This window comes from Odocoileus virginianus, chromosome 20, assembly GCF_023699985.2.
Source record: "Odocoileus virginianus isolate 20LAN1187 ecotype Illinois chromosome 20, Ovbor_1.2, whole genome shotgun sequence".
NCBI classification, from domain to species: Eukaryota; Metazoa; Chordata; class Mammalia; order Artiodactyla; family Cervidae; genus Odocoileus; species Odocoileus virginianus.
This window is the reverse complement of record NC_069693.1, coordinates 48,746,218-48,771,450: the sequence shown is the minus strand read 5'-3', so window position 1 is coordinate 48,771,450 and position 25,233 is coordinate 48,746,218. Positions and strand designations below refer to the sequence as shown.

The 25,233-nt window shown below is 53.4% G+C and overlaps 2 protein-coding genes across 5 annotated transcripts in view; one reads left to right on the top strand and one right to left on the bottom strand.

The window, feature by feature from the left end:
- The window catches only part of KIAA0513 (KIAA0513 ortholog), a 51,208-nt gene extending 40,066 nt beyond the window's left edge, over positions 1–11,142 (top strand). For 3 of the 4 annotated variants that reach the window (XM_070451442.1, XM_070451443.1, XM_070451444.1), the window contains 5 exons: positions 386–463; positions 1,567–1,596; positions 4,408–4,488; positions 4,883–4,977; positions 5,962–11,142. In XM_070451442.1, the coding sequence (XP_070307543.1) occupies positions 386–463; positions 1,567–1,596; positions 4,408–4,488; positions 4,883–4,977; positions 5,962–6,011 (334 nt within the window). In that variant the 3' untranslated portion in view covers positions 6,012–11,142. The remainder of the gene's footprint in view (positions 1–385; positions 464–1,566; positions 1,597–4,407; positions 4,489–4,882; positions 4,978–5,961) is intronic. The other variant, XM_070451445.1, reaches the window with a different exon arrangement.
- A 2,549-nt stretch (positions 11,143–13,691) lies between these two features.
- CIBAR2 (CBY1 interacting BAR domain containing 2) lies at positions 13,692–24,874 on the bottom strand. Its single transcript, XM_070451446.1, has 8 exons — positions 24,723–24,874; positions 22,665–22,899; positions 20,514–20,582; positions 20,314–20,421; positions 19,270–19,374; positions 16,166–16,279; positions 14,317–14,418; positions 13,692–13,986 (listed from the first exon to the last, which is right to left on the bottom strand). Exons 1-8 carry the CDS (start codon positions 24,740–24,742, stop codon positions 13,873–13,875), a joined length of 867 nt encoding a protein of 288 aa, XP_070307547.1. The 5' UTR covers positions 24,743–24,874; the 3' UTR covers positions 13,692–13,872.
- Positions 24,875–25,233: the final 359 nt, after the last annotated feature.

The window sequence follows — 25,233 nt, the reverse complement described above, 5'->3', positions numbered from 1 at the left end:
GGAGAAGACTCTTAAGAGTCCCTCAGACTGCAAGATCAAACCAGTCAATCCTAAAGAAAATCAACCTTGAATATTCATTGGAAGGACTGATGCTGAAGCTGAATCTCCAATACTTTGGCCACCTGATACAAAGAGCTGACTCATTGGAAAAGACCCTGATGCTGGGAAAGACTGAAGGCAGAAGGAGAAGGGGTGACAGAGGATGAGATGGTTAGAAAGCATGAGTGACTCAGTGGACATGAACGTGAGCAAACTCCAGGGGATAGTCGAGGACAGAGGAACCTGGCGTGTGCAGTCCATGGTTGCAAAGAGTCGGACATGACTTGGCATCTAAACAAGAACATGTGCCTGAGACCCACTTGTCCCCATCTTGTCTGTCTTGCAGGCACACGCTGAGGTTCTGGAATGCAGCTTTTTTCGATGCCGTCCACTGTGAGAGGAGAAAGCGGTCTCCCACGACCAGGTAGGAGCCAAGTCCAGGCCTGCTTTGCCTCGGGGAAGAGGACCAGGGAGAGGCTTTTTTGTCCCGTTTCTGAAGAGGAGAGCAGAAGGACGGAACAGCTGAGTCCTCACGTCTTGTGTTTCTTCCTCGAACCCTTCTGGCTCCGGTGCCCTGCAAGCTGCCTGAAGGGTCCTGGGCGCACAGCTTCTGGGTGGGGGGCCCAGCTTGCATGAGCGCTTCTCCCCCCTGGGGCTCTGGCATGACTTGGCCTGACCCTCCTCAGAAATTCGAACTCCCACTGAACGAAGCTCCTGGGGCCCCCTCGGACCCACTCTGACTGTCTCTGTAAGAACCCAGCTCCTAAGCTGGGACCCTGGGTGCAGGATTCACATGTGGGGAAGGCAGTCGCTACTTTCAGCTGCCTCCTGTGGGCTGCAGCTTCACTGGGGCCCCTTTGGAGACCCCCCTTTGTAAACCATCAGCAGCGAGTAGTGTGCACTGGGGCTCAGCAAGCCAAGGTTGGTGCCTTCTCTATGCAGCAGTGGGGCGGGGAGGGGGCAGCAGCCTCCCAGGCCTGGGTCACTTTATTGGCCCCTCCAGTCATGGGACTTTGAAGTCTCCGCATCTCTTCTCGTTAATGAGATGAACCCCCTTCTCTTAACACTGGGGAGACCTCAGAACCTTTCTCCTGGCAGGAGAGAGGGCAGAGCCTGCTGGTTAAGACTTCAGTCCACTGGCACTTGGGAGATCTTAAGTGAAATCTTTCTTTTCGGGGGAGAGTCAGTAAACCCCCGTGGGGGCGGGATGGCCTGCTGCGGCTGTGTGTCCTGGGAGGCAGGGGAGCACGTGGGGAGAGAGGTCCCGGACCGTTCCTTAGGATCCTAAACAGAATTCTCTGCTCTGCTGGGAGAGGCAGATGCAGGAAATGCCTGTAGGCGAGGGGGATCTCGTGTTGCTTTGCTCTCCGACTCCTCGACCAGTGCCCCCCACCCACCCGGAACCCCGTCTCCATCTCTGTCTCTGCTGTGATAACCCTCCTTCCGCGCTTGCTCTCTTTTTCCATCCACATATCTTGCATGAGTTTGACATGTTCCTCTGTTTACCTGTTTCTGCTGCCGCTCCAGAGGGGATGCTGGAGAGGAGGAGAAGAAGAGGTGTGTGTCCACATGCCTGTCCCTGGACAGTGCGGGGGCCCTTCCAGGGCTGCTGGGGGAGGGCACCCAGGTGCAGGTGGGACTCGCAGTTTGCGGGCCCAGCGTTGGGACAGGCTGGTGATGGTGGGGAGCTCGCCCACGATAGAGACCTCGAAATGGCCAGGAGGCAGACAAAGCCCTCCAGGAACCCTGCAAGGCCTGGTGTGTGTCCCGAGAGGAGGGGACAGTGAGGTCTAGAAGGTCAGCTCTGACTGTGAGTGAGCCAGCCTCCACGAGCCACTCTGGCCCTCCGAGCAGACCCCGAAACCACACCCTCAGGGTCACTTGTCGCCCACTTGGTCATTGATCCTGGCTGGAGCTGCCAGTGCAGACAGAGGACTGTCTCTATAGTCATGTCCAGAGGCATGCGGGCTCTGGCAGACCCTCACCCACTCGGATGAGTCTGAGGGTCCCAGAGAAAGGACAGCTGCCCCATGCCCCCCGGCCACTGAGTGATGTGGGGCCTGTGCCTATCAAGGGGCCCCTGAAGGCAGATGTCTAGGACCAGCTGTTTCCTGCGAGCCTACAATGGGCTCTGACTTTGTTTGAACTTGATATGTGTTAGAGTTCTTCCTAAGATATTTTTAGAGTTAAAGGCCTGCCTATTCAAAATATAATTTCTGATACAGTGCTTTTTTTAAATTTGGTGGAAATTTCCCAAAGCATGTTTCCTTTAATCGGTGATGTATTTTTAGTGCTTATTGTTCTATGTGAAATCTTGTCTCTCTTTTTTTTTAATGCAGCCTTATTATGGCTTTAAAAGGAGCACTTAAGCACAGCAGCTACCTCCGTTCATAAAAAGCCCCCGAGTTCCCACAGTCTCTCTAGAGTATAGGGTGATTAACCAGCCTTCCCAGAGTAAGGCTTCCTAGCACCATGGCCCAGGCCTGAGAGGGCCAGAGCATCATGGCCTCTGGACCTTGTGAGGGCAAGTGAATCTCTGGGCCTGACAGGCCTCCTTATCCAGGGCTGGTGTGGTCTGGCCATGCATCTCCCAGACCTGCCCCCCGGACACCCTGAGATTGGGGGACCAGAGTTTGGCTCTGGGTCCTTGGGCAACCTTGTGTCTCCAGCGTGATTTCTCTCTGGCAAATTCAGCTGGCAACACTGTCAGGATCCTCTCTGTTCTCAGGAGGCTTCCTGTTCTGTAACCTGCTCGTCACATCCAGATTCTCACTGTGGCATCTTAGACACATGACCTGCCCTCTTGTGGTATTAGACTTCCACCAGTACTGGGCGTTGGACTCAGTTTTGAAGCATTGATTTGATTGTAGGCATTCCCTGATGGACCTCCTGCCTATTTCGTCAGAAATCAGATTAAATGTCCCAACTCTAATCCTCACCACAGCAAAAAAAGTCACCTCTGCAGCTACTGTCAGGACTACTGTGCTGCACAGCGGCAAGGAGCCACTTCCACATGGGATGGGGTTGTGCAGTGCACAACCTGTGCAACTGTACCCAGCGAGCCTGGTGGTGGTTTGGGGATTTAATGCCTGGACAGTCCTGAGGGTGTCCACCAGGGGAAAGGGGATGGGAAGGAGCGTGGAATGGGATTAGCATAGTACCTGGAAGCACCTTCCAGGTATCTTCATGGATGTTCTGCTAGCATGAGGAGACTGGAGTGACACCTCCTCCTGCCTCTGATGCGCCTTGGTGTCCTGTGGTTCCCACTCAGCTGCAGCAGCACGAGTGGGCTCCCTCGGCCTGAACAGTGGAGAGGAGTCGAGAGTTGATGTTCTTGGTTCTGTTCCTCTTCCTTTGGCTTCTCCATCACCCTGACCCCCCTCATACTCCCTCTTCTCTCCCTTTTATCTTTTTTCTCTCAACGCTGTTTTAATCAGACTCCTTGTCCAGAGTGTAATTCTTCAGAGGAAGTAGGCATCTACTCATTTCCCAGGTGGCCATGTGGCTGTCATGCCTGGGGGGACGGGGGTGGGGTGGTTGAGGGCTGACTTCCCCGGGCCACTGAGAATAGCGGTGCTCTGCTAGAAGGGAAGGGGCTGATGCCCTGAGGGATCGGGTGGGTTGGGCTCTTACTCGAGGACACAGCTCCTTAGGCTCAGAAGAGCCTGAGCCCTGACACCACGCTCCTGCACGGAGAACACCCAGCCCAGGAGCCACACGGGCCGTGGTCCCTCCTCGAAGGGTTTCCCATCTCTACGTAGAGGCTTCACTCCATCTTCACTGTGGTCACAGGGTAGCAGTCACTGGCCCTGGGGCGGCCATGTAGGGCGGGCCTTGGCCGGGAAGAAGCCAAGAGCAGGGTGAGTGGCAGAGCTGGGCCAGCCAGGCAGGCAGCATGTGGTCAGAGGCTGCGGACCCTGCCGGAGAGCCCGAGGCCTGGAGACAGTGGGCGGGGAGCCCCAGGGCCTCCTCCGTGCTGGGTTCTTGACTCCCACTTTTGTCAGACACTGGTGGGGCCCTGGCCTCTGCAGTTGTCCCTGCCTGTAACAGGAGCTGTGGCCTCCTTTGTCCTTGAACCTTAGAAAAGGTGGGGGACGGGATTCTCATCTCCTAGCAAATGTTCTAGGCAACCGCTAAGTGCACACTGTCTTGGGGCCCTGGGTCTCATATCTGCCAGGACAAGTTGATGAGTGTGTGTGTCTCGCTCCCCCGCCTTTGGGTAGGCTTCTTAGAAGCAGTGCCAACAGCTCTTCGGCCCAGGAGTCCCCTCTGTGTCAGGGAAGCCAGCACCTGTAGGTCAGAGCAGGGGAGGGTCGAGCGGCGGGGACGCGGGCCTGAAGCCCCCCACTGCCCCTCCTGTGCTTGCAGGGAGAGGTGGTGCCACATGACCCAGGAGGAGCGGGATGACAGCCTGCGGTTCAACGAGAACATCACCTTCGGGCAGCTGGGGTAAGTGCCGCCACCCCGGGGCACCCTGGGACGAGAAAGCGTGGCGGGCAGGGCCAGGTGCTGACATCGAGGCCCAGACTCAGTGAGGAAGGGCCAGGAAAGATGCTCCTCGTGGGGGCTCCACTGGGGGAGTGCCACCCGTATGATGTCACACGCCCCTGACTCAGGGTTGTTACCACCGTGAGTTCTTAAATGTCTCAGAGGCACACGAGTCACTCCATTTGGCCTCCACACCGTTTCACGGTGAGCAAAGCTGGCTGGCTGAGGAGGCAATTTGGTTTTTACTTCTTTCTAATGATTCCTGGCAGGCTGCCTGTTGGGCCCCGGCTCCCTTCCCCCCAGCCCACCCCCCGGGAGGTGGGAGGGATGCCAGCTCACGGCCGTGTCCCCCCAGCACGTTCACGCACAACATGCTGGCATTCGGGCTGAACAAGAAGCTGTGCAATGACTTTCTGAAGAAGCAGGCGGTGATCGGCAACCTGGACGAGGGTGAGTGCTAGCCAGGCCGGCGGGGCTGGGGGTTTGGGAGCAAGTGGGCTGCATGTGGGATCCCCATCCCAATCAAAGAATTACCCCTACTTTACTTCAAAATGGGACATTAAATGTTCCTGCCTGCCTAAGTGCATGGGACACTTTTCCTTCCATTTGGAAACCCAGTTCTGCTAGGTAGGACTTGCGGGGGGGGCGGGGGGGGGGCAGGGGGGGGGCAGGGGCGGCGGTGGTTCTGCCCGGTCAGTGCTTAAAGGCAGGGCCCAAGTAAAGATGTAACTTGGCACTCAGACTCTGACCTTGAAAATGGGCAGACTCTGGCCCCAAGTTGCCCTCCTTCTAAGTGACCAGCATATGGCCTGCCTCGGTTTCTTGAACCACATTGCCTGGGAGGTTTGGGGGCGGGGAGGGGCAGGGGTCCTGAGGTTGGTTTTTCTAGAATCTCTGACTTCTGTAATGAAAGGAGATATATTGCTGATGTCAACTTCCCTAACAAACAGCTAGCCTTTCTGTATCATCCCACATGATGGGGATGCCTCCTCCTTGTCCCCCCAAAAGCCTTCCACTTAGACATGTATTTGGCTAGACCAGTATTGTCTAAAACTCCGCCCTGCACCAAGTCAAAGAGGGCCAAGGACAGGCGGCCTCAGGAGGTGCCCTGGACAGCCTCACAGTGCTGTCACCTGCCCTGTCGCCCAGCACAGGGCAGAGCACCATCCCCTCACCACATGGCCCCTGCTCGGCCCCCAGGACCCAAGCCTGGCTCCTGTGACACGTTCCTCTCCCCACACCAGGCTGCTGGGCCCTGCCAGCCTGCCCTCTCTAGCGTCATTTCTGTGGGAAGGTGCAGCCTGGTTCCCAGGAGCCCACCTCCAGGCCGCAGGCACACCTGCAGAAGCTCGCCGTCACCGTGCCTGTGAGAAGACCCTGCCTGCCTTGTGCCTCCCTCTCCCTCGTAAGGAATAACGTTGCTCTCTCTTGCAGAGCAGTACAAGCTACTGAGTGACCACATCGAGCAGATGGCTGCCGAGTAGGCTACGGGAGGTGGCCCAAGACTCCCCCAGGAGGACTGCAGCTGGCTCTCACCCCCCCTGCATGACATCGGCAGCACCCACGCCGCCCTAGAACTAGCGGTTAGAAGAATCTGGTTGCCCATCCTCCCCGCCTCCCTCTGCCTGTGTCTGCCCCCCACCTGCGTGCCAAAGTGCCCCTGGGATTACACAGCTAAAACCGAGGTGACTGTCCATACCCCCGAGTGGCAGGCCTGCGACATGGGGCCGAGGGGGCACAGGAGGAAGGATGCTGGGTCTAGGGCGGGCACGTGTCCATCACAGCCTCCTGCTGAGAAGATGGGGCGTGTGGGAAGGTAGGGAAGGGCAGCTGTGAGCTGGCACATGTCAGCCCCATGCCAGTGACATGGGGCAGATGGGAGTGAGGATCTGGGCCCCTCCCCGCAGGGTGGGACTGGGTTTCTCCCACAGCCAAGCAGAGCGGGGGTGGCCTCTTGAGTGTCAGCCCGGCTGGTACTGGGTCCCCTCTCCGTGTGACAGAAGCTCCCAGAGGAGAGAGACACCCTCTATTTCAGGGCGAGAGAGAGATCGAGGCAGTGGATGGCTTTCTTGGCTGCAGAATGCCCAGCCACAGTCAGGGGTGGGGGTGCCCGGGGACGTCACGGCTCCGAGTAGCTGTGTTGGACCCACGCGGCCCTCAGGTGTCTGTGTGAAGTGTCTGAGATGTTCCCGGTCAGCTGACCACTTCCTTCTGGGACAGAGAGACTTCCACCACTTGCTCCCTAGGGCCGTCTATTCCATGATGAAGCCCAGAAAAGAGAATTTTCTTCAGCAGCTTCAAGACATCTGCCCTTTCTAAAAGCAAACAGTGCTGCGCTTTATTTTTAAAAGACAGAAAAATCTGTGTCAGTGTTACAGGCATCGTGGCCCAGGTGGCTTCTGGTGAGGACTGTGCAGTTTGCAGGGTCAGGCCCTCCACCCCAGCCTCCTGGGAAGCCTGCACCGCCCGCTGCCCGAGCCCTCAGGCCGCTTTCCCAAGGACTCTGCGGACACCCCCCTCGCCGTCTCGGGTGCTGGGAGCCAGGGGTCCTCCCCGCAGGTCTGTCCAGGCACAGCTGCCTAGCCCAAGGGACTGTGGTCTGGCGGCAAGCCTCCAGCATGCTGGCTGCCCTGGCCAGCCTGGCTCCAGGGCGCTGGCCTTGTGAGGCCAGTGGGGCTCTGTCCTTCCTGCCCTGGCCATCCATCCTGTGTTGCCACTCCACCTCTTGCAGCATGACAAACACGTCCGAGACTCAGCCCTCCAGGCGGAACTTCACAGGTTCCCTAATGGGGGATGCCTCCCTGGAATGTTCCAGAGAAGAGCAAGTGTTGGTTGAGCTGAGGAACGCACATCCTGGTGATCATAAGAGAGGCGATGGGAAACACACAGGACCTGAGTGCATTGGTGTGAGATGTCCTGTCAGGAGACTCGGGGTGGGGGCTTGGGCTCCAGGAGCCCCGCTGTGTTCATGATGGCACACACACCCATGTGTGTGTGTGCGTGTGTGCGTATGCTGGCAGTCTCTCTGGCCACATCACTGAACAAAGCACAGTCATGTGGCTGGTTTGCCTGTCCTGTGTGGGGGCAGGCCACGCCGGCTGGAAACTGGCCCAGTGATCGGATATGTCTCTCCTGAATGCAGTTCAGAGAAATAACATCCAGCTCACGAGTGTGCAGGCCTTGCTCCAGTGCCTGCTAGAGGTGATGCTGCCCCTCCTAAGACGTTCAACAACCCCCTGATGCTCTGTGCTGCGCCCCCCCAACCCACTGAAGTCAGGACCATGCCCAGTGAGCAGCTTGTCTGAGGCCCTCAAAGGGACATCTCTCCACTGCGTGTCATAGGCTTTCTTAGTTTTTTCTTAGTGGTTAGTTGAAATGCATTAACACTTTATTCTAAGGTGCCCAAAAGACTTATCCTTGTATATATAAGATTTGTGTGGAAGTGTGATTCACTCTGATTTCTGGAGGAAGACAGTAGCTTCCGGGTCTTTCCAGGGATGCTGGGGAGTGGAGGGCTCTTCCCCCCTGGGTGGGGTGGGAGGACCCACACAAACTGGGAAGGAAATGCAGCTTTGACTTCTCCGAGCTTTTCCAAGCACTTTCACTTCAGGATGATCCTGAGACCTTTTTTTGTTTTTCCCATATAGGTCTCTTGCAATAGCAGTTGAAGGTAGAAACAAGGGTGGCTTTGGGTCTTTTCCCCTGCCCTTCTTCATATATTAATAGATCCAGCTCCTGAGAGAGTAAGTCTGACCCCAAAACTGCTGCCCGAAATGCTGAGCCCCATGAGTGGACACCACCAGAGACTGTGGGCCTCATGGAGTGGCTGACGTCGAGGTGGCTGGGAGGCTGCTCTGCCGTCTCCTCTTGGTGACTGTCTTTCTCCGAGCAGGTCACCTCAGGGTGTCTGGCGAGCATCACCCAGAGGAGGCACAGCGTCCCTAGCAGAAGCCAGCCGCTTGCCTCGCTGACACTTCCTCTCTGTGACGTGATCTTCCTTGTGAGGCCCGGCCAGAGCAGACAGACCCAGGCGGGCGCTCAGAGGTGCCAGCGTGTGAGGCAGTCTCACCCACCACATGCCCGGGAGGCTCTGCAGAAAGCGCTCTGCTGGCCCTTCCTGTAAACCCAGGAACTTCCTGTAAACTTAGACTCAGGGCAGGAAGCATCGGGTCGTATCCACAAGGAGATTCCCATCCCAGCAGGTTCAGGGTCCCAAGCCGGAGCTTCAAAGCCCTGCGTTAGCAATGACATGGCGGGTCTCCTGCTGTCTGCCCTTCAGGGCTCTGTGAATGTAATGAGCCCAAACAGCTGATTCTCCCAAGTAAAAAGTACCCTGCTTTGCAAACAGGATTCTGTTGAGATGTGGCTTTGTGTGTCTTCATCCTTTGTTAGAGTTCTAGCAATATTGATAGGTGTTTAAGAGGGGCGTGCTAACATTCAGATTGTATCTGCTGTGTGTGCATGTTTAACCAAAGGCAGGAGAACCAAGTTCTGCTACTGTAAGTTATTTGTACAGTGAAATGGAGTAGACCGTGATTTTCCTATTGCCAAAAAACAAAACCAACCAGGCCAAGGAGCTCTTAATCTACCAAAAGGAGGACTAGAAAGAGAGTTCAATTTCTGAGATTTGTGCTCCAGTGAAACCTAGGAGGGTCAAGGATGGAGCCCCAAGGATGCAGTTCGAGATGCTGCCTGACCTCTTTCCTCCTTCCCGGAGCCCATACTCACCTCTCCCTCCCCAGTTAGATGGTGACTTCCACTGCCGTGGAGAGAAGGTGGCAGCCTTGAGGTGTGTTTTTCTGCAGGCTGTTTTAAGTGGGTTAATTTATCACCCAGAGCAGTGTATCCCAGCCTCCTGATGTGAGAAAAAGGTGTGTTCACACCACAAAGGAGTCTGTCAGGGGTTTTGTCAAACCCAGGTGACCACAACCGGAAGTCAGGGCCGCAGCTTTGAGCCTGACCTTCCTGGGTGTCACTGCTCCCTGAAGAGTTGGCTTTTTAGTTAGGGAGGATCTGGCAGGCCCGTGTGTGTGGTCAGATAAGCTGTGTGGCCAAACTACCTACAACTTGAGACAACTGGGCAGCCGGGGGCGGAGTCATTTGCCAGAGGAGTGGGGAGATTGGGAAGGAAGGGGAAGGGCCCTGATGCAGCCTCGGGGAGGGGGCAGCAGCTGGGTGTCCCAGCCTGGTCACCCCACTGGCCACGCACTTCTTCAGCCACGGACAGAGCTACGGGTTTGCAGGGTTCTTGTTCCCCCACCCACAGCCTTTTAGTTCCCTTGAGCCGCTGCTCCTACCACTCAGAGGTCTCGCCCCGTCTCCCTGGAAATCGTTTATTCCTTTTTATGACTCTCGAGGGTGAGATCTGCTTGACAAGCTTTTGACTCTCCCCTCTCCCCGGCCCCCTTCAGGGGAATGGTGTTGGCGACAGTTCCGCTAATTGGCTGGTGTGTGACACTCAGACCTGGGCTGGAGCCGGGCCTTGCTCAAGCCACATGCCACAGTACCTCCCTGTGGCCGTGTGGCTGGGAGTAGGGCTGTGAGGGTTATCCAGATAGCAGATGGGGGGAGCATTCCAGATGGTTCCCATCTAGGGGTACCCAGCCAAGAGCGTCAAGATGCTCCTCATGGCTCCCTGGGCCTGTTCTGCTGGTGTCTCCCTGCTGTCCTTCCCCAAGCAAGCGCCTCAGACACCATCTGCCTTGTCCCTAGGTGGCCTGGCTCCAGCCTGTGTTCCCAAGTCGGCTGGTCAGTCTGAGCTTGAGACGAGCAGAGAGCTGGGGAGGAGACCCTCCCCCTGGCTGTGTCCCCAGGATTCAAGGGGCCCCGCTCCTGCTGTAGAGTTCTCAGTCAGAATGGTCTGGGTTTGCTGTGTTCCCATCGCTTCTCACAGGACCTCTGTGCAGGCGGGGTGACCTGCATCCTGGCCTGGCCTGCAGGGCCAGACCAGGGCGCTGTCTCTCATTGCCCTCCTGAGTGGTATGCTGAGCTCGGAGGAGGGCTCCTGCTGGTGATGCCCCTTGGAGCCTTAGGGGGGCTACGTCTGTCCTCTCCTTGGTCCAGGATGATATGCTTGTGGAAACAAAAGAGAAGTGCTCAGCGGGCTTCGTTCCAATGCACGGGCCCACATGAGGGCCCTGGTCTGTCCCTGTGCTGGAGGCTTGGAGTCCCATGGACACCTTGAGAAGGACAGCCAACCAAAGGAGATGCTCACACTCAGACGGCAGGCCCTTCCCCTTAAAGTGTGAGAGAGCTGCGTGGCCCTAACCATGGCCTCTGGGGCTGCAGCAGGGTCTCCCATGTGCTTTCCCTGTTTCTCTCTCGCCCGTTGGTCTTGGACTCGAACATCCCACTGGCCACTTCCACACATCGCCCTTAGTGACCCAGAAATCAGGGTCAGTGATTCGAGTGTGTTATGTGTACAGTTTTGCAGTCTTATATCTCATGAGGTTGTGTTCTACAAACTATGTTTTCAGGTGGAGAAAGTTTAAAGATTGAGCTCTCAAAACAGCGCTAAAAATCAAAGCTGTTTCCTGTGAAGAAAAAAAAAGTCCATATATTGCACCTCAGATTGTCAGAAGGTGGAAACTGAAATAAATTATCTCTGAAAAGGAAGTCAGTCTGTTGATGTTGAATTTTTGTTCTCACATACCCATGAGCACCTTTTAAAATGGAATTTGCAATCTTCTCACTGACAGCAGTGGCTTTTCAGAAGAAAACACTATTTTCTGGGGTCAAGTAGTCGTTCTCCCCACTTAGACTGAGCAGCTGAGTATTATGTAGATATGTGTGTGTCTCATGGGAAGACTAATGGGCAGAAGCATGTCCACTGTGTTGCCGCTGGGCATGTGTTAGTGAATAGAGGAGGCTCGGCCCCCGGGATGCCTCCACCCCCTTCCAGCTGGCATCCTGGTCTTGCCTTTGAGTCCCAGCTGCCTCACTATTTCCCTCTGGGGGCCGAAGGGCTATGGGTACTGCTCCTGCCTGACAGCAACAGGACACTTTTGTCAGCCCTTAAGGCTCAGTTCAACAGGCATGTTTTGTGAAATGGTCACCTTTTTCTCCTTCCGGTTCTAAGAGAACCTGAAAGCTATGCTCCTTCTGCCCTTGCTCACCCCTCCTCGTCCCACCTCCTGGGCCCAAAGGAGGGAAGCTAGGGATTTTGTTCTCACAGGAGAGAGCCCATGAATCTTGGCCAATGGCCAACTCTGGAATTAGGGACGATTGGTCTTTTCCGGGCATGCTGGGGCCAGAAGGGGAGGGGAGAGGCCCCTTATGCCACCAACTTACCTTCAGTGAGCTCATACTATGTGCCAGGTACCACCAGGCTCCAGGACCACAAGATGAACAAGCAAAGTCATCTTCCTTCAGGGACTCTCAGTGGGGCTGAGACAGCTGAGGTTAGAAAAGGTACATTTGTGTGTGTGTGTGTGTGTGTGTCTGTGTGCATGTGCACACACAGACTGAGTATAAAAGTATGAGATAGTATTTTACACATATAGTGTAAAATGCGGTATTATATACAATTAATATAATATTTTATAAATTATATAATATAGGAAATACAGAATGTTTTGGTTATTTTTAGAGTGAGTGTCCTTCCTGGTAGAATCAAGGTGGGCTTCCCCAAGGAGGTATCTTGGAACTGGATTTTGGGTAATAAAAGTCACTGTAGTGAGAATATTAATCCTGTGGTGATCACATGAGGAGGGTTTTAGTTTTTTTTTTAATTAAACTTTAATTGAAATATAGTTAATTTACAATGTGTTTCAGGCATATAGCAAGGTAAATCAGTTTTATATATGTGTGTATAAAATAAGTTCATCTGTATCATATTTTAGATCCCACATGTGTGATATCATATGATATTTGTCTTTGTCTGACTTCACTTCACTTGGTATGATAACCTCTAGTTCCATGCATATTGCCATATAAATGGCATTATTTCATTCCTTGTTATGGCTGAATAATATCCCACTGTGTAAAATGTGATGATACATAAAACAATCGATGATGTGTGTACCACATCTTTATCCATTTCTCTGTCAATGGACATTTAGAGTGCTTCCTCGACTATTGTGAACAGTCCTGCTAGGAACAGGGATGCATGTATCTTCTGTTCTTTTCTTTTTTTTGGTGATGCTGGGTCTTAGTTGCTGTGCGCAGCCCTTCTCTAGTTGCAGTGAGGGAGGCTACTCTTCATGGCGGTGTGTGGGCTTCTTCCTGCAGGGGCTTCTCCTGTTGTGGAGCATGGGTGCCAGAGCGTCAGCTCCATAGTTGTGGAGCACAGGCTTAGTTGCTCCGTGGCATCTGGAATATTCCCAGACCAGGGATTGAACCCATGTCCCGTGGATTCTTAACCACTACCACCAGGGGGTCCCCACATATATCTTTCTGAATTATAGTTTTGTTTGGGTGTATGCCCAGGAGTGGGATTGTGGGATCTTATGGTAGCTCTACTTCTAGTTTTTTGAGGCACTCCATACTGTTTTCCACAGTGGGTGCACCAGCTTACATTCCCACCAACAGTGTAGGAGGATTCCCTTTTCTCCACACCCATAAGGAAGGTTTATTTTTCCCACTTTGCTGACGAGGCGCTCATGGTACCCCTACGGGGAACTGAATCAGCAGCCAGCCGGCCCCAGAGCCAAGCGTCTCTCCTGAGAGGCTGCAGGACATCCTCTCCCCAGTAGAGGTCTCTAGGAGGCAGTGGGAGGTGTGCTGAGCCCGGAGTGACCCAGCACTCAGATGCCCCCCACACTGTGAGGGATCTTCTCCCCAAATGTGCACACCCAGAGGGCTCTGGCAGTTAGCCGGCCAAGTCTGTGGACCCCCACCCTCCCTTCACTTCGGTGATGTGTCCCTGGTCCCAGGGTTACACACACCACAGCCCCCCTCCCTCCCTTTGTCTTTAAAAACCCTCCCCTGAAAGCCGTGGGGAGTTCAGGCCTTTTGAGCACCACTTGCCGAGGACTCTTTGCTTGGCACCTGCAATAAGCACTTCACTTTCCTTCACCCCAACCTGGTGTCAGTAAAGTGACTTTACCGCACACAGGCAAATGGACCTGAGTTTGATTCGGTAACACACCAAGCTCTCAACATTAATGCAGGCTTAAACACTCTGGAGCCCTGGTCATAAAACAGGAAATGAGACCCAGTATGAGTTAGAGTGAGAGGTACCCATGTTTACTGAGCACCTGCTGGGCACCTTGGTCCCCAGGGCAGCCTGTGAACCAAGGGATATGTTCCCTGTTGTACAGATGAGGAAACCGGGACTCAGAAAGCACACAACAGAGCCTGTGAGGGTCCAGTGTGAGCCCCACCTCCCGACTGGGGGTTCTCGTCCTACTGATGGGGCTGCTGTGCCTGTCCCCTGAGGTCCTCCACGGGGTCCTCCTCAGCAGAGTCGTCCTCACTCACTGCTTCCTTTCTCTGGCTCTGTATGGTGCTCTGAGCACTCTAAGAAAGAATAACAGTAACAATAATAATAAAATCATCATCATCACAGCAACAATAGCAGTAATAATAAGAATGGTAACAAGTATTATTTACTAAGTGCTTCAGGTAGATGTGTTCACCTAATTGGAGAAAATTATTCAGCAAGTATGAGACACCCCTCGTCCCCGCACTGTGGTCCCCTGAGTTCGCTTCAGGTGGGTCCAGGTCAGACTCAGGGCCACCCTCCCACCCCGCAAGCAGCACCTCCTTCTCAGATCTAAATTCTCGGCTGGCTTCTGGTCTCTGGTCACTTCACCTTGTCACAGGCTTCACACCCCACCCAGTACTCACCCGGGCAAGAGACCATGGGAGAGCTGGGGACAGGGTGGTGTCCGTGAGTGGTGGCCGAGCATCGTAACGCCCATAAACTCCGTGCATCTTGGCTCTAAAATCCTGTCGGGAGAGTTGGATCTGGTCAGGAAACAAAGTGGTGGGAGCAGGAAGGAAAGACAGCAAAACCAAAAGGCTGGTGCAGAGGTAACTGCTGGGACTGCCACCTGTACCAGGTCCATCTGGGAGCTGCCTATTCTTTATGCCATATGATCTGCAGCAGACTGGTGAGTGGGTATTATCATCACATTTTACAGATGGGAAAACTGAGACCCAGAGAGGCCAGGTAAGGAGTCCATAGTCCCACAAGAAGATCACACTCCCCCCTTCACCAAAATAGAGATAAGAGAAGGCATCAAAGCCTGGCCAATCTTCACTGACCGTCCTGTGATGGTTTTACAGCTCATCCACAAATTCTTTGACTTCTCCCATCAGGAGCTGGACTATAATTCTCCTCCCCTTGAATACTGCCTAAGTGACACACTTCTAAGAGACAGAATGTGGCAGGCCTGTCACAAAAGGTGACACAGTGTCCACTCGGCTCTGTCTCTGATGCTCACTCTTGGGTCAGCCGCCGTGATGTCAGAAAGCTTACGCCCCATGGAGGGGGCATGGGCAGTTATTTGGGCGCAGACCCCACTGCAGACCACACAGGGTGGGCCTTGTGGGGGTTCAGCTCATGCACTTTTCCAAGGGTCCCAGCTCAGAACAACTCTGCTATCTTGGAAGTCTTAATAATTACTTAACAAAGGGCCAGTGTCTTCATTTTGCCCTGAATTTTGTGAATCATGTCCTGGACCCAGATGACAGCCACACGTGAGCCAGGAAGCCTTTGAAACCACTCAAGCTCCAGCTACAGACTGGCTGAAAGACCCAAGTGACGACGACCCAGCTGAACCCGCCAACCCTAGAACCACAGCAGATAATCATGGAAGATAATCGCTGTACTGCTTTTACCATGAGGCATGGCGCGGGACATTGTAGATAACTCAGAAGGCTAATGTTAAATCTTAATCACATCAGATAAGGACCATAAGCACTTAGACTACATGCAAAGTACAGCAGGCATCAGCCTGGAGACGCTTTTTGCTGTTGTTGATTCATTTGTTTTTAAACACCCGGGTGACGGTGATACTCACAAATGGTCCATAAAGATGGTGTTGGGGAAATTTTCCACCTCTGGTTCTGTGCCCAGGGGCAGATATCTAAAAGAGTTCATTAAAACCAGCCTTCAAAGTTTGAGAAATTACAAAATGTTGCCAAGAAAAACTGATTCTATCAAGACAAAACCAACTACTCGGCCACAAAAGAACTAAATAATGCCATTTGCAGCAACATGGATGCAACTAGAGATTATAATACCAAGTGAAGTAAACCAGAAAGAGGAAGACAAATACCATATGATATCACTTCTTTGTGGAATCTAAAATATGGCACAAATGAACCTATCCACAAAACAGAAACAGACTCACAGACATAGAGATCAGACTGGTTGCCAAGGGAGAGTGAGATAGGGGAGGGATGAACTGGGAGTTTGGGGTTAGCGGAGGCAAATTATTATATATAGCATAGATAAACAACAAGGTCCTACTGTATAGCACTGGGAACTGTATCCAATCTCCTGGGGTAAACCAAAATAGAAAAGAATATTTTTAAAAAAGAACGTATATGTGTGTAAATCTGAGTTACTTTGCTGCACAGCAGAGATTGGCACAACACTGTAAATCAACTATACTCAATAAAAAAAGATAAAAACAACCCCCAATTCAGCCCCACCCCATAAACAGGAGATGGGGTGTCTGTGACCCACCTCCAGATCTTTCTCCAGGTCATAGCTCTCCAGAGTCTGGAAGGCACTGGAATACACCTCCACTGCTTTGGCATGGAAGACCATCTCAATGGTCACAAAGTCCAAAAAAATTTTCTGTGGGGAGAGAAACCCAGATCACATAAGTAATGCTGTCAGAAGGACTGTTCTGGGCTCACCTCAGATGTGGACCAACCAGGGGCAGATCCTAGGTGGGGAATTTCAATATATTATTTCTAATTATTTTTGTTTGAACCATTAATGCATTCCCATAGTTCAAAAATTGCACAGGGGTTGTTCCAGAAATGTGTGAGGTCTTGGGAACTTTCTGAAGGGTGTACTTTTTCAGCTCTTGTCCAGCTGGTCTTCCTCACTCAGTGCTTGTTTCTCTCACTCCAAGGACTGGTGTTTGGAAATTGACAGCTACAAACTTTCAGCCTCTATCACCGAGACTGGAAGTGGGCCTCACAGGATGGGGAGGGGGTGCCGCTGGTAAGACACTGCCAGCTCCACTGGCCCCACAATCTGATGGACCAGTTTGTCAAAATGTTGTTAGTGATAGAGTTTTGCTTCTTTAGATCAGATGGTTTGGCTTGGCTCAGTAAACCCTCACAGAGCTCCTGCTGTGTGGCTGGCTCTGGTGGGGGCTCCTCCTCTGATTATTTCCAGCTACTACTCTATCTAGTAGCCCAGATAAGCTCCTACTATGTGCCAGGCCTGAGGGAAGGCTCCCACTGTGTGTCATGTCCAGCACAGTCTCATTGTGTGTCAGGCCCCAGTTGGGGTTTCTGCTGGGCCGTGAACCCAGCACAAGCACCTATTGTGCACCAGACCCGAGAGGAGGCACCTACTGTGTGTCAGGCCCCTTCTACGTGCTGTGCTCAGTACAAGCTCCCACTCAGTGAAGCCTCATCAAGACACACGCTTGGTGTTGGGGCAGGAGCCCTGCAGTTTGGGAACACGCCTCTTCCGGTCACATGGGAAGCACCTTGGGGAGGCGGACCAGAGAAAGCCGCAAAGCCACCTGGGAGAAGGCGGCAGAGCAGCAGGAGCCGCAAAGCCACCTGGGAGAAGAAAGGCCTGAGGCGGTAAAGAGGGGCTGGAAATTCCTGCTTCCCGCCTCCTCTCGTGCCCTGCCAGAGGCAGAGCTGGCGGTCAGGCGAGGCCTCGTTCTGCCCTTCACTGGCGCGTGTCCCCGAGGGAATGACGTTCCCTCTCAAACCTCAGTTTCTTCGTCAGCACGGGAGGGACAGGAGTGGTCCCAGTCACATAGACTTGTGAGAGATTCAGTCAGGGCAGTGGCCCTCTACCTGTGGGTGCCTCGTCGACGCCGGCCTCACCTGGAGACCTGTCAGGGATGCAGATTCCCGGCACACCTGGGCCCACTGGCTGCGACCCCAAGGCGGGCCCGTCGGCAGCATTTTAAGGCGCCCTCCAGGGGATTTCTGACGCCCGCTTGGGTAAGCGAACACCCTGCTTGGAAGCAGGGCTTCCGTTCTTTTCTCGGCGTCAGAGTTCATTTGTAAATATTGCATTAGAAGTGTAGCGTAAAACTGACAGAACGGTATTGATTATTTCCAGTTCGGGTTTTCATTTCTTTGAAAATGTGTTGGTTCTGGGAAGTATCTCTTACAGATGGAATCCCCCAGACTTGAAGGACGCCCGCATCGCCCCGCGTGCTTCCGCTGGCCTCTGACCGTGGAGAATCTTGTGCGCATGCGTTGGCCTCGGTAGCATCAGGTGTTGAATAGGTGCGTGCTGGTGGTTTTAGGTTCTGCCTGCAACATGCATGCTTGAGCAGTCATTATCAGTGTTTCACTCGCTTCATTCGTTCGTTCTTTCATTCATTTCCCAAAAGTTTACTGAGTACTCGCCGAGTACCCGGGCCTGGAGCTGGTGCCCGGGACCCAGGAGGGGTCGTAGCAGACAGAGCCCCTGCCTGTATGTGAGAGGCAGGCATGGAGCGGCGAGTTCTCCCGGACTCTCCACCACCCCATCAAGGGCTCCGCATGATCTGTCTCCCCCAAGGTGTCAGCCCTGTCAGGACAGGGCCTCTCTTGACTGGCTGTGGTGTCCCCAGCCTCAGGCATAGCGCCTGGCACATAGTCAGTGCGTATTCAACCTGTGTTAGATTCACCAGTGAATTAAAGATACAATGAACGCACCCTCAGGGATAACTGCGCACCCACCCCCGACCCAAGGGAGCGGAGCAGTGTGTGTTAACAGTTGATCGGACCAGGTCTGAGGCCCAGGTGAGTTTCTCTGAAGGACAAGGAGGTGTGGACTCGATGCAGAGTAATGCCAGAGCTCGGAGGAGGAGGACACAGCCTGTGCAAAGGCTCCCTGAGTTATGAAAGGCCTTGGTGCACGTGAGCTTGGAGTGGTGTGTCCAAGAGGAGGCTGGAGGGCTGGACTGGGGTTTTCCGGACCTTGGGAGGATTTCAGCTTTTCTTCTTGGAACAAGGGAAGCACAGAAGGGTGTTAAACCCACACCAGTGACAAATCAGAGCTGCCTTTTGTGAGATTCCTGGGGCTGCAATTTGGAAAATGGATTAAAGGAGGGATCAAGAGTGGGTGCAGGGGCCTCTGTGACCTTCTTGCCCTTATAAACCCTGACTCCCTGGGGCCTCTGGTAAGAGCTGGGGTGCTGGGCCTGTCTGGGTGGGGTCTGGGTGGAAAGAGGGAGGCTATGTGTGATTGGGGCTTCACGGAGGAAGAGGCAGTCAGGGTGAGCCCTGAGGGTCCTGTGTGGAAAGGCAGGGGCCTGGGATAGACAGATTGCCCAATTCTCCTGGTGGGCAGGGCGCCAGCCGGTTGTGAGAGACAGGGCTGCCAGTGCTGGCTTCCGGGCAGACAGCTGTGCAGGACAGCTGCCCAAGCAGCCGGCATCTTACCGCCCACGGCAGGATGAAGCCAGGATTTACTGTTCTGGGAGTCAGGGGCCTGAGAATTGGGCAGGCACAAGGTCACACACACACTGTCACAGAGAACACATGTGCACTCACACAGGTGCAAACACAAATACACAGACATACATGAGCAAACACACCAAAGGTCACACATGAGACAGCTCAGAGTACTTCCGACCGGGGACCGACCTCCCCTACCTGAATGTCCTTCAGCTTCTGCTTCTGGAAGGTGTCCACTGTCTCCTCCAGCTGGTGGGAAGTGCGGCTGGCATCCACTGAGGCCCTCTGCATGCTGGTCTCTGCCTGGCCCCAGAGATAGAAAGTGTCATGGGGACTCCATTCTGGATCATTCTCTGTTCCTTTGCCCTACTTTTGGGCCAGCTGTTCTGTGTAATGGGCATCTCTTGCCAATTTGGTCATTGAAGGAATGGCCAAGTAAAACCACAGCAAAAGGGGCAGCTGCCACTTGGACAGACCCTCTTAGCTGTGTGACCTCAGTCAAGTGGCTTAACCTCTCAGAGTCTCAATGGACTTGCTTGCAAACATGGGTCAGGAATAAGGCCTGCTTTGCAGGATTGTTCCAAGAATGAAAGAGTGGGAGCAGCTGAGCTATTACTCTAACTGTAACCTGTTAGGTACTCTACATTTGCTGATAATTAATTCCTACATGTGGAACGATTTTAGTTGATTACTTTATTGGTTGCTTTGATTGAATCTCTATGGCCTGACTCCATGGCAGGCCTGGCACGTGAAGGAGCACACAGAGCTGAGTTGGGGTTGGCCCCTTAGCTCTCTGTGATCTTGGGCAAGTCACCTTTCTCAATTTCCTCATCTACAAGTGCCTGCCTTCCACAAGCAGTAAGTAGGTGACCCCAATAAGGAAGCAGGCTGTGGTGAGGAGTGACTCCTTGACTTGGCTGAGTAGCATTGCTGATGGAACAGAACCCAGGTCTCCCAAGTCCCAACCGATGGCTTTCCCGACACCTCTGACCCTCCCATCCTGAGCCCAGGGCCCTGCACACACCTGCCCAGGTAGAGCTCACCTTACCATTTTGTGAGTCTGTTCATTACCTGCATGTGAGCCTGCCTTCCTCACACAGATTTGTGATGCTCACCTGAGACTGAGAACAGTTTTGTTAGGGATCCAGGTTGACCAGTGTCCCCTGGGGTGGCCCACGCAGCCCCCACCCAGATGGTGCAATGACACACTGCCCTGCCCCACCCCCGCCCCTGCCTCGGGACGGATACGATGGTCTGTCTATCCGAGGGGGATTTCTGCCTCAGTTTCTCCAGTTTTTCCAGTTGTTTGATCTCATTGTTCCGGACACTTTTGAATTTCTTGATCTCAGCCTAAGGAAGGAGGAGGGTGGTTTCCTGAGGTCCCAGATCAGCCAGTGTCTCCCTCCCTGTGGCCCTCCCCGCAGCGCCATGCCCTTGCTCACCCGGGTCTGCTTTATTTGCACCCCATAGAACTTCAGGGGGTTGACGACCTTGGTCTCCAGCCTCTCTACCTGGGGGCACATAAACACACACCCAGTCAGAGCAGGTGGAGCCAGAGAGATGCTGACAGGCTGTGTGGTCCCTTGCCTGCATTTATAGTGCTCTGACTGCATACCCAGGACTGCACATTGGGCCATTCCCCAGCCTTGGGGTTTTAAGCACCAGTCTGGGCTCTGGGCTCTGCCTCCCAAGAGCACAGTTACACATTTCCTCTCTAAGAGCCCCGTTTCCTGGCCTGTAAAATGGGTATAAGGAGTGAACCCACTCAGGGTTTCGTAGCAGCTAGGTGGGACCCAGTGCATTTCATTTCTCCAGACTGCCTTAAGTTGTCACCAGGGAGGCTGACAGATTCACCTGGAACACAAACTAGTAGAGAATCCAGAGTGGACTACACTGTGAAGCCCCAGGGACTGGCAGGGTCGGCGAGGGGGACACTTCACATCCCTGGGTCAGTGTCTGTGTGCAAGGCCAACGCTAGACACTTAAATAAACATTATCGGTAATAGTAACAGGCCAGTTAAAGCTGGTGTGGATTAAGTGCTTACCCTGTGGATGTCACACTAATCAGGCGTAGGGGTCCCTCCAAGGGCTTTTCTTATAACCCTGATCGCCAGCCACCCCCTCTCCAGATGTTCCGACTCAGCAGATCCAGGGCATTGCCCCCAAATCTGCCTTCCTAATAAGATCTGAGTCTGGCTTGCCAGATGGGCCAGGGGAGCTGGAACCCCCACCCAACCCCTTCCTCCTCCTCCATCAAAGCTTGTGGCTCTTCTAAATGCAAATCTAAAAAAAACCCAATAATTTCCCCAAATGCCAAAAGGGAAAGGAACATTTTCCCCTCCCTTTCTGTACAGCATTTCTTTGGAAAAACTTGCAGTTGTAGACCTTTATTTGTGCCTTTGAGATGGATGTAAACCTTTTACAAGCTAAAGAAGCCTCTGGCTGGTTTTACAACTAGGCCAGGCATCTCTGAACTGTAAACATCAGGAGGACAGCCTCTCCAGGAAGTTTGCCTGGCACCTGGCTCCAGGCTGTACCTACCTGCTTGTTAGAGAGAGGTTTTAGTTTTCTTTGGATAAAGATGATTGGCCAGCCCAGTTGGCCCCCTAATCACCAGGTGGAATTAGGAAGTCCTCTGTGACAGAGGCACTGTCCCCTTCCCTGTTTTCAGGGCATCCCCTCCCTGAGGACAGTCATCTCCTATCTCCAGAGAGTGTGCTTGGTGGGGAGTGAGGTTTCTCTGTTTTTGCCATCACTTATCCAATCACCTGCGACATGCATTGTCTTCTGGTTTAATGCTTATTCAGTGGAAAAGCTATTTCAGTCTTCTCTACCGTAGCAGAGGGGATTTTTTTGGGCTGGCTGGAGACTATTATTTTTATTTTATTTCATTTTACTTTTAATCCCAAACTCCTAGTCCATCCCTAAACATTGATTTACAATATTGCTAATTTTTGCTCTACAGCAGAGTGACTCAGTTACACATTCTTTTCCATTATGGTTTATCATAAGATATTGAGTATAGTTCCCTGTGCTATTCAGTAGGACCTTGTTGTTTGTCTATCCTGTATGTAATAGTTTGCATCTGCTAATCCCAAATTCCCAGTCCATGCCTCTCCCACATTCTCCCCCTTGGCAACCACAAGTCTGTCCTCTATATCTGTGAGTCTGTTTCTTGTTCACAGATGTTTATTTGTGTCATATATTAGATTCCATATAGAAGTGATATTTTATGACACTTTATCTTTCTGATTTCACTTAGTATGATAATCTCTAGGTCCATCCGTGTTATTGCAGTTGGCATTATTGGTGTTTTTAATGGCTGAGTAGTGTTCCATTGTATATACACCACATGGAGATTTCCATTTTTAATTCTTTCCCAGACTCCCTGCATCTTTCTTGTCTTGCACAAGCCTCCAGGCTCTCAGTTCTATAAACTGAGATTTGACCCTGGAAGGAGTGATATGCGCTCCTCTGGGGATGTCTTTGTAGGAGATGCATCCGCTAACTGTGGACCCCACCAGGCTGCGTCAACCCTCAGACTGCCCCTGACCCTACCCTGGGCAGCAGGTCCTCCGGAGCTACCCGCTCACCTCAGCTTGCCTATAATCTTGCACTTTGGCCAAGTCCTCAGCGAAGTTCCTCAGGGTGGCCCGCATTTCTGGGTTCTCCATATTGGCGAAGTTGATGAGCTGTTTGACCAGCTGGTCGGCCTTGTCACGCAGCCGGGCTGTCTTGCGGGTGTAGGCGGCCAGCAGTGAGCAGAACTGGCCGAAGGACTTCTCAGCATTGGTCACCATGTCCTCCATCACCCGCACCTGGCTGTCCCTGGGGAGGCAGGGGCCTGAGGGGCCGTTCTGGGCAGTGACACCCAGCCAGGTCACTCTGACACAGGGACCGCCCACCCACTGCCCTCTTCCTCAGTGGCAGGCCTGGCCCAGGTGCCTGCTCCCCAAGATAATACCCGCAATCTCTGGGTCAGGCCAGCAAGGCAGATGCTGGAGGCCAGAGGGGCATGGGACTGGTCAGTGGCCAGGCAGGCATGCAAGCGTGGGTTGGTCTCCTCACTTGGCCTTTTGCACTGTGAGATCCTTTAGAGGGGCTTTATCTTCCCCGTAGAGTTTGTCTGTGTTCTAAGCCATCCTGAGGGGCAATGGCCTCTTTTCTCTGAAATTCCCTGATTCTGTCTTTTTCCTGAGCTGTTGAAATTCTCTGCCTTCTCTGCATCATAAAGCTTTTTATTTTTGGAATTAATAAACTTTTTGGGGGAGGTAAATAGTTTTAGGTATACAGAAAAACAGTGGAAAGTACAGAGTGTTCCCACAAACCGTTCCCCAGCACATGGCTTCCCCTATTATTAACAGCCTTCCTTTCCAGCAGGACCTCTGTTACAAAAGATGAACCAGTGGTGATACCTTATTAACTAAAGTCACTCATTTACATGAAGGTTCCCTCTTGGTGTGGTACATATCATAGATTTTGACAAATGTTCAATGCCCTGTCTCCAACTATAACAGCATCATAGAGAAGTTTCACTGCCCTAAAGGCCCCGTGCTCTGCCCTTGGGTCCCTCCTGCCTCTCCCAGCCCTGGACCTTGTTTGTCCTTGTGGTGCACCATTTTTCAGTACTTATCACTTCCTGTTGTGCAGAGCGGTTGGGGGCGAGGGCTTGCTGACTCATCTTTTATGTGCTGCTAGCCCACGGCCTGCCCATCAAAGATGTTCCATGACGAAGTACAGAGTGAGTGAGGACCTGCTGGATTTTGTCTTCCCAAGACAGCTGAGTAGCACAGCCTCAGACCCTTGCCTCCCTCTCGCCCCACTGTACCCTCTCCTCATCCCTCATCCCAGCTGGTTGCTGCCCTAGCCGCCTCTGTTTGACCAAACCTCCCAGCCGTGCATTCCTCTAATCGTATCTCTAAGGCTGGAAGCTGGGAGGAGGGCTTTTTGTCCTCCTCAGAAACCCTAACTGGTGCAGTGCCCATCATGTGCATGACTCTGCAAGCAAGGTAAATGGAGGCCAGAGAGGTGACACAGCCGGCTGCATTCTCTGTCCCTCCAGGTGGAGTCCTTCGATCCCCTCAATCAGAATCACCTAGGGCACAAGTTAAGCCTGCAGAATCCCAGCCCACCCTCCCCCAGGCTTGTGACCTAGACTTCCTGTGAGTGAGGCCCAGGGGTTGGTTACATTTGTAAATAAACATATCATCAGGTGGTCCAGAGTTTGCAATCCCCAGAGGAGCCAGGTGTGGGAACAGCTGGCTAAAGGACAGGCAGGTTGAGAAAGCAGTGATCGAATCAGGCTGCAGGCAGTGTGACTAGGAACAGTTCCACAGAAGGGGTGATGCCTGGTGGGGTTTTGAAACATGAAGGGGTTTCCCAGGTAGAGATGAGCTAGAGAAGTGGGAGTGGACCGTGTGAATTTAGCTACCCCAGGTCTGTGGGCAAAAATGCTGGAGAAGTAGATGGAAGCCAGAATCTGGAAGCCTCCATGGTCCCTTGACCTTGAGGTGGGTGTGGTGTGGGCGGGAGAGCATCCTTACCACCACCCCCTCGGCAGTCCAGGCAGCCTTGTCTGTCCCAGTTAATCTGGCCCTGAGAACCTGACCTCCCCGCTCCCTCTCGGCTGGGGCCAGTGCAGAGCTGCTTACCTGGAGAGAATGATGTTCATTGTGATCAGAGGCAGCCGCTGTCCTGGTCTTGGGGAATAAGGGCAGGGCCCCAGGGGTCCCCCAGGGCTGGGAGAAGCCTCACAGGGCTGGGCACAGCTGTGTGGTCCTGGCTCAAGGGACGCTGCCACTTGGTTGCTGGGCAACGTGGCTGCCCACAGTAACCCTGGGAGGAGCCTCTGCTGGTCACCAGGGCAACCTCTCCTGGGGCCAGCCTCCCCAGGCGGAGTTAGGAGGCCTCACCCTTCCGTGCACTGGCCCAGGTAGGGTCCCAGAGAGGCCCCTGCTGTGGTGAAGACAGAGGTTCTTGTGGACCTGGCAGTGTAAGGGTTCCCCAAGAGGTGCAGGGACTGGATTTAGGGCTGCTGGCCTGGGATGCAGCCCTGGGCCTAGCTGTGTTCCCGGGTTCTGTTGCTGGGACTCCTTCCACGAGAAGGCTGCCCAGCCCTCCCCAGGCTCCTGAGAGACCTGGCTGCTCAGGAGAGGTGTGAGA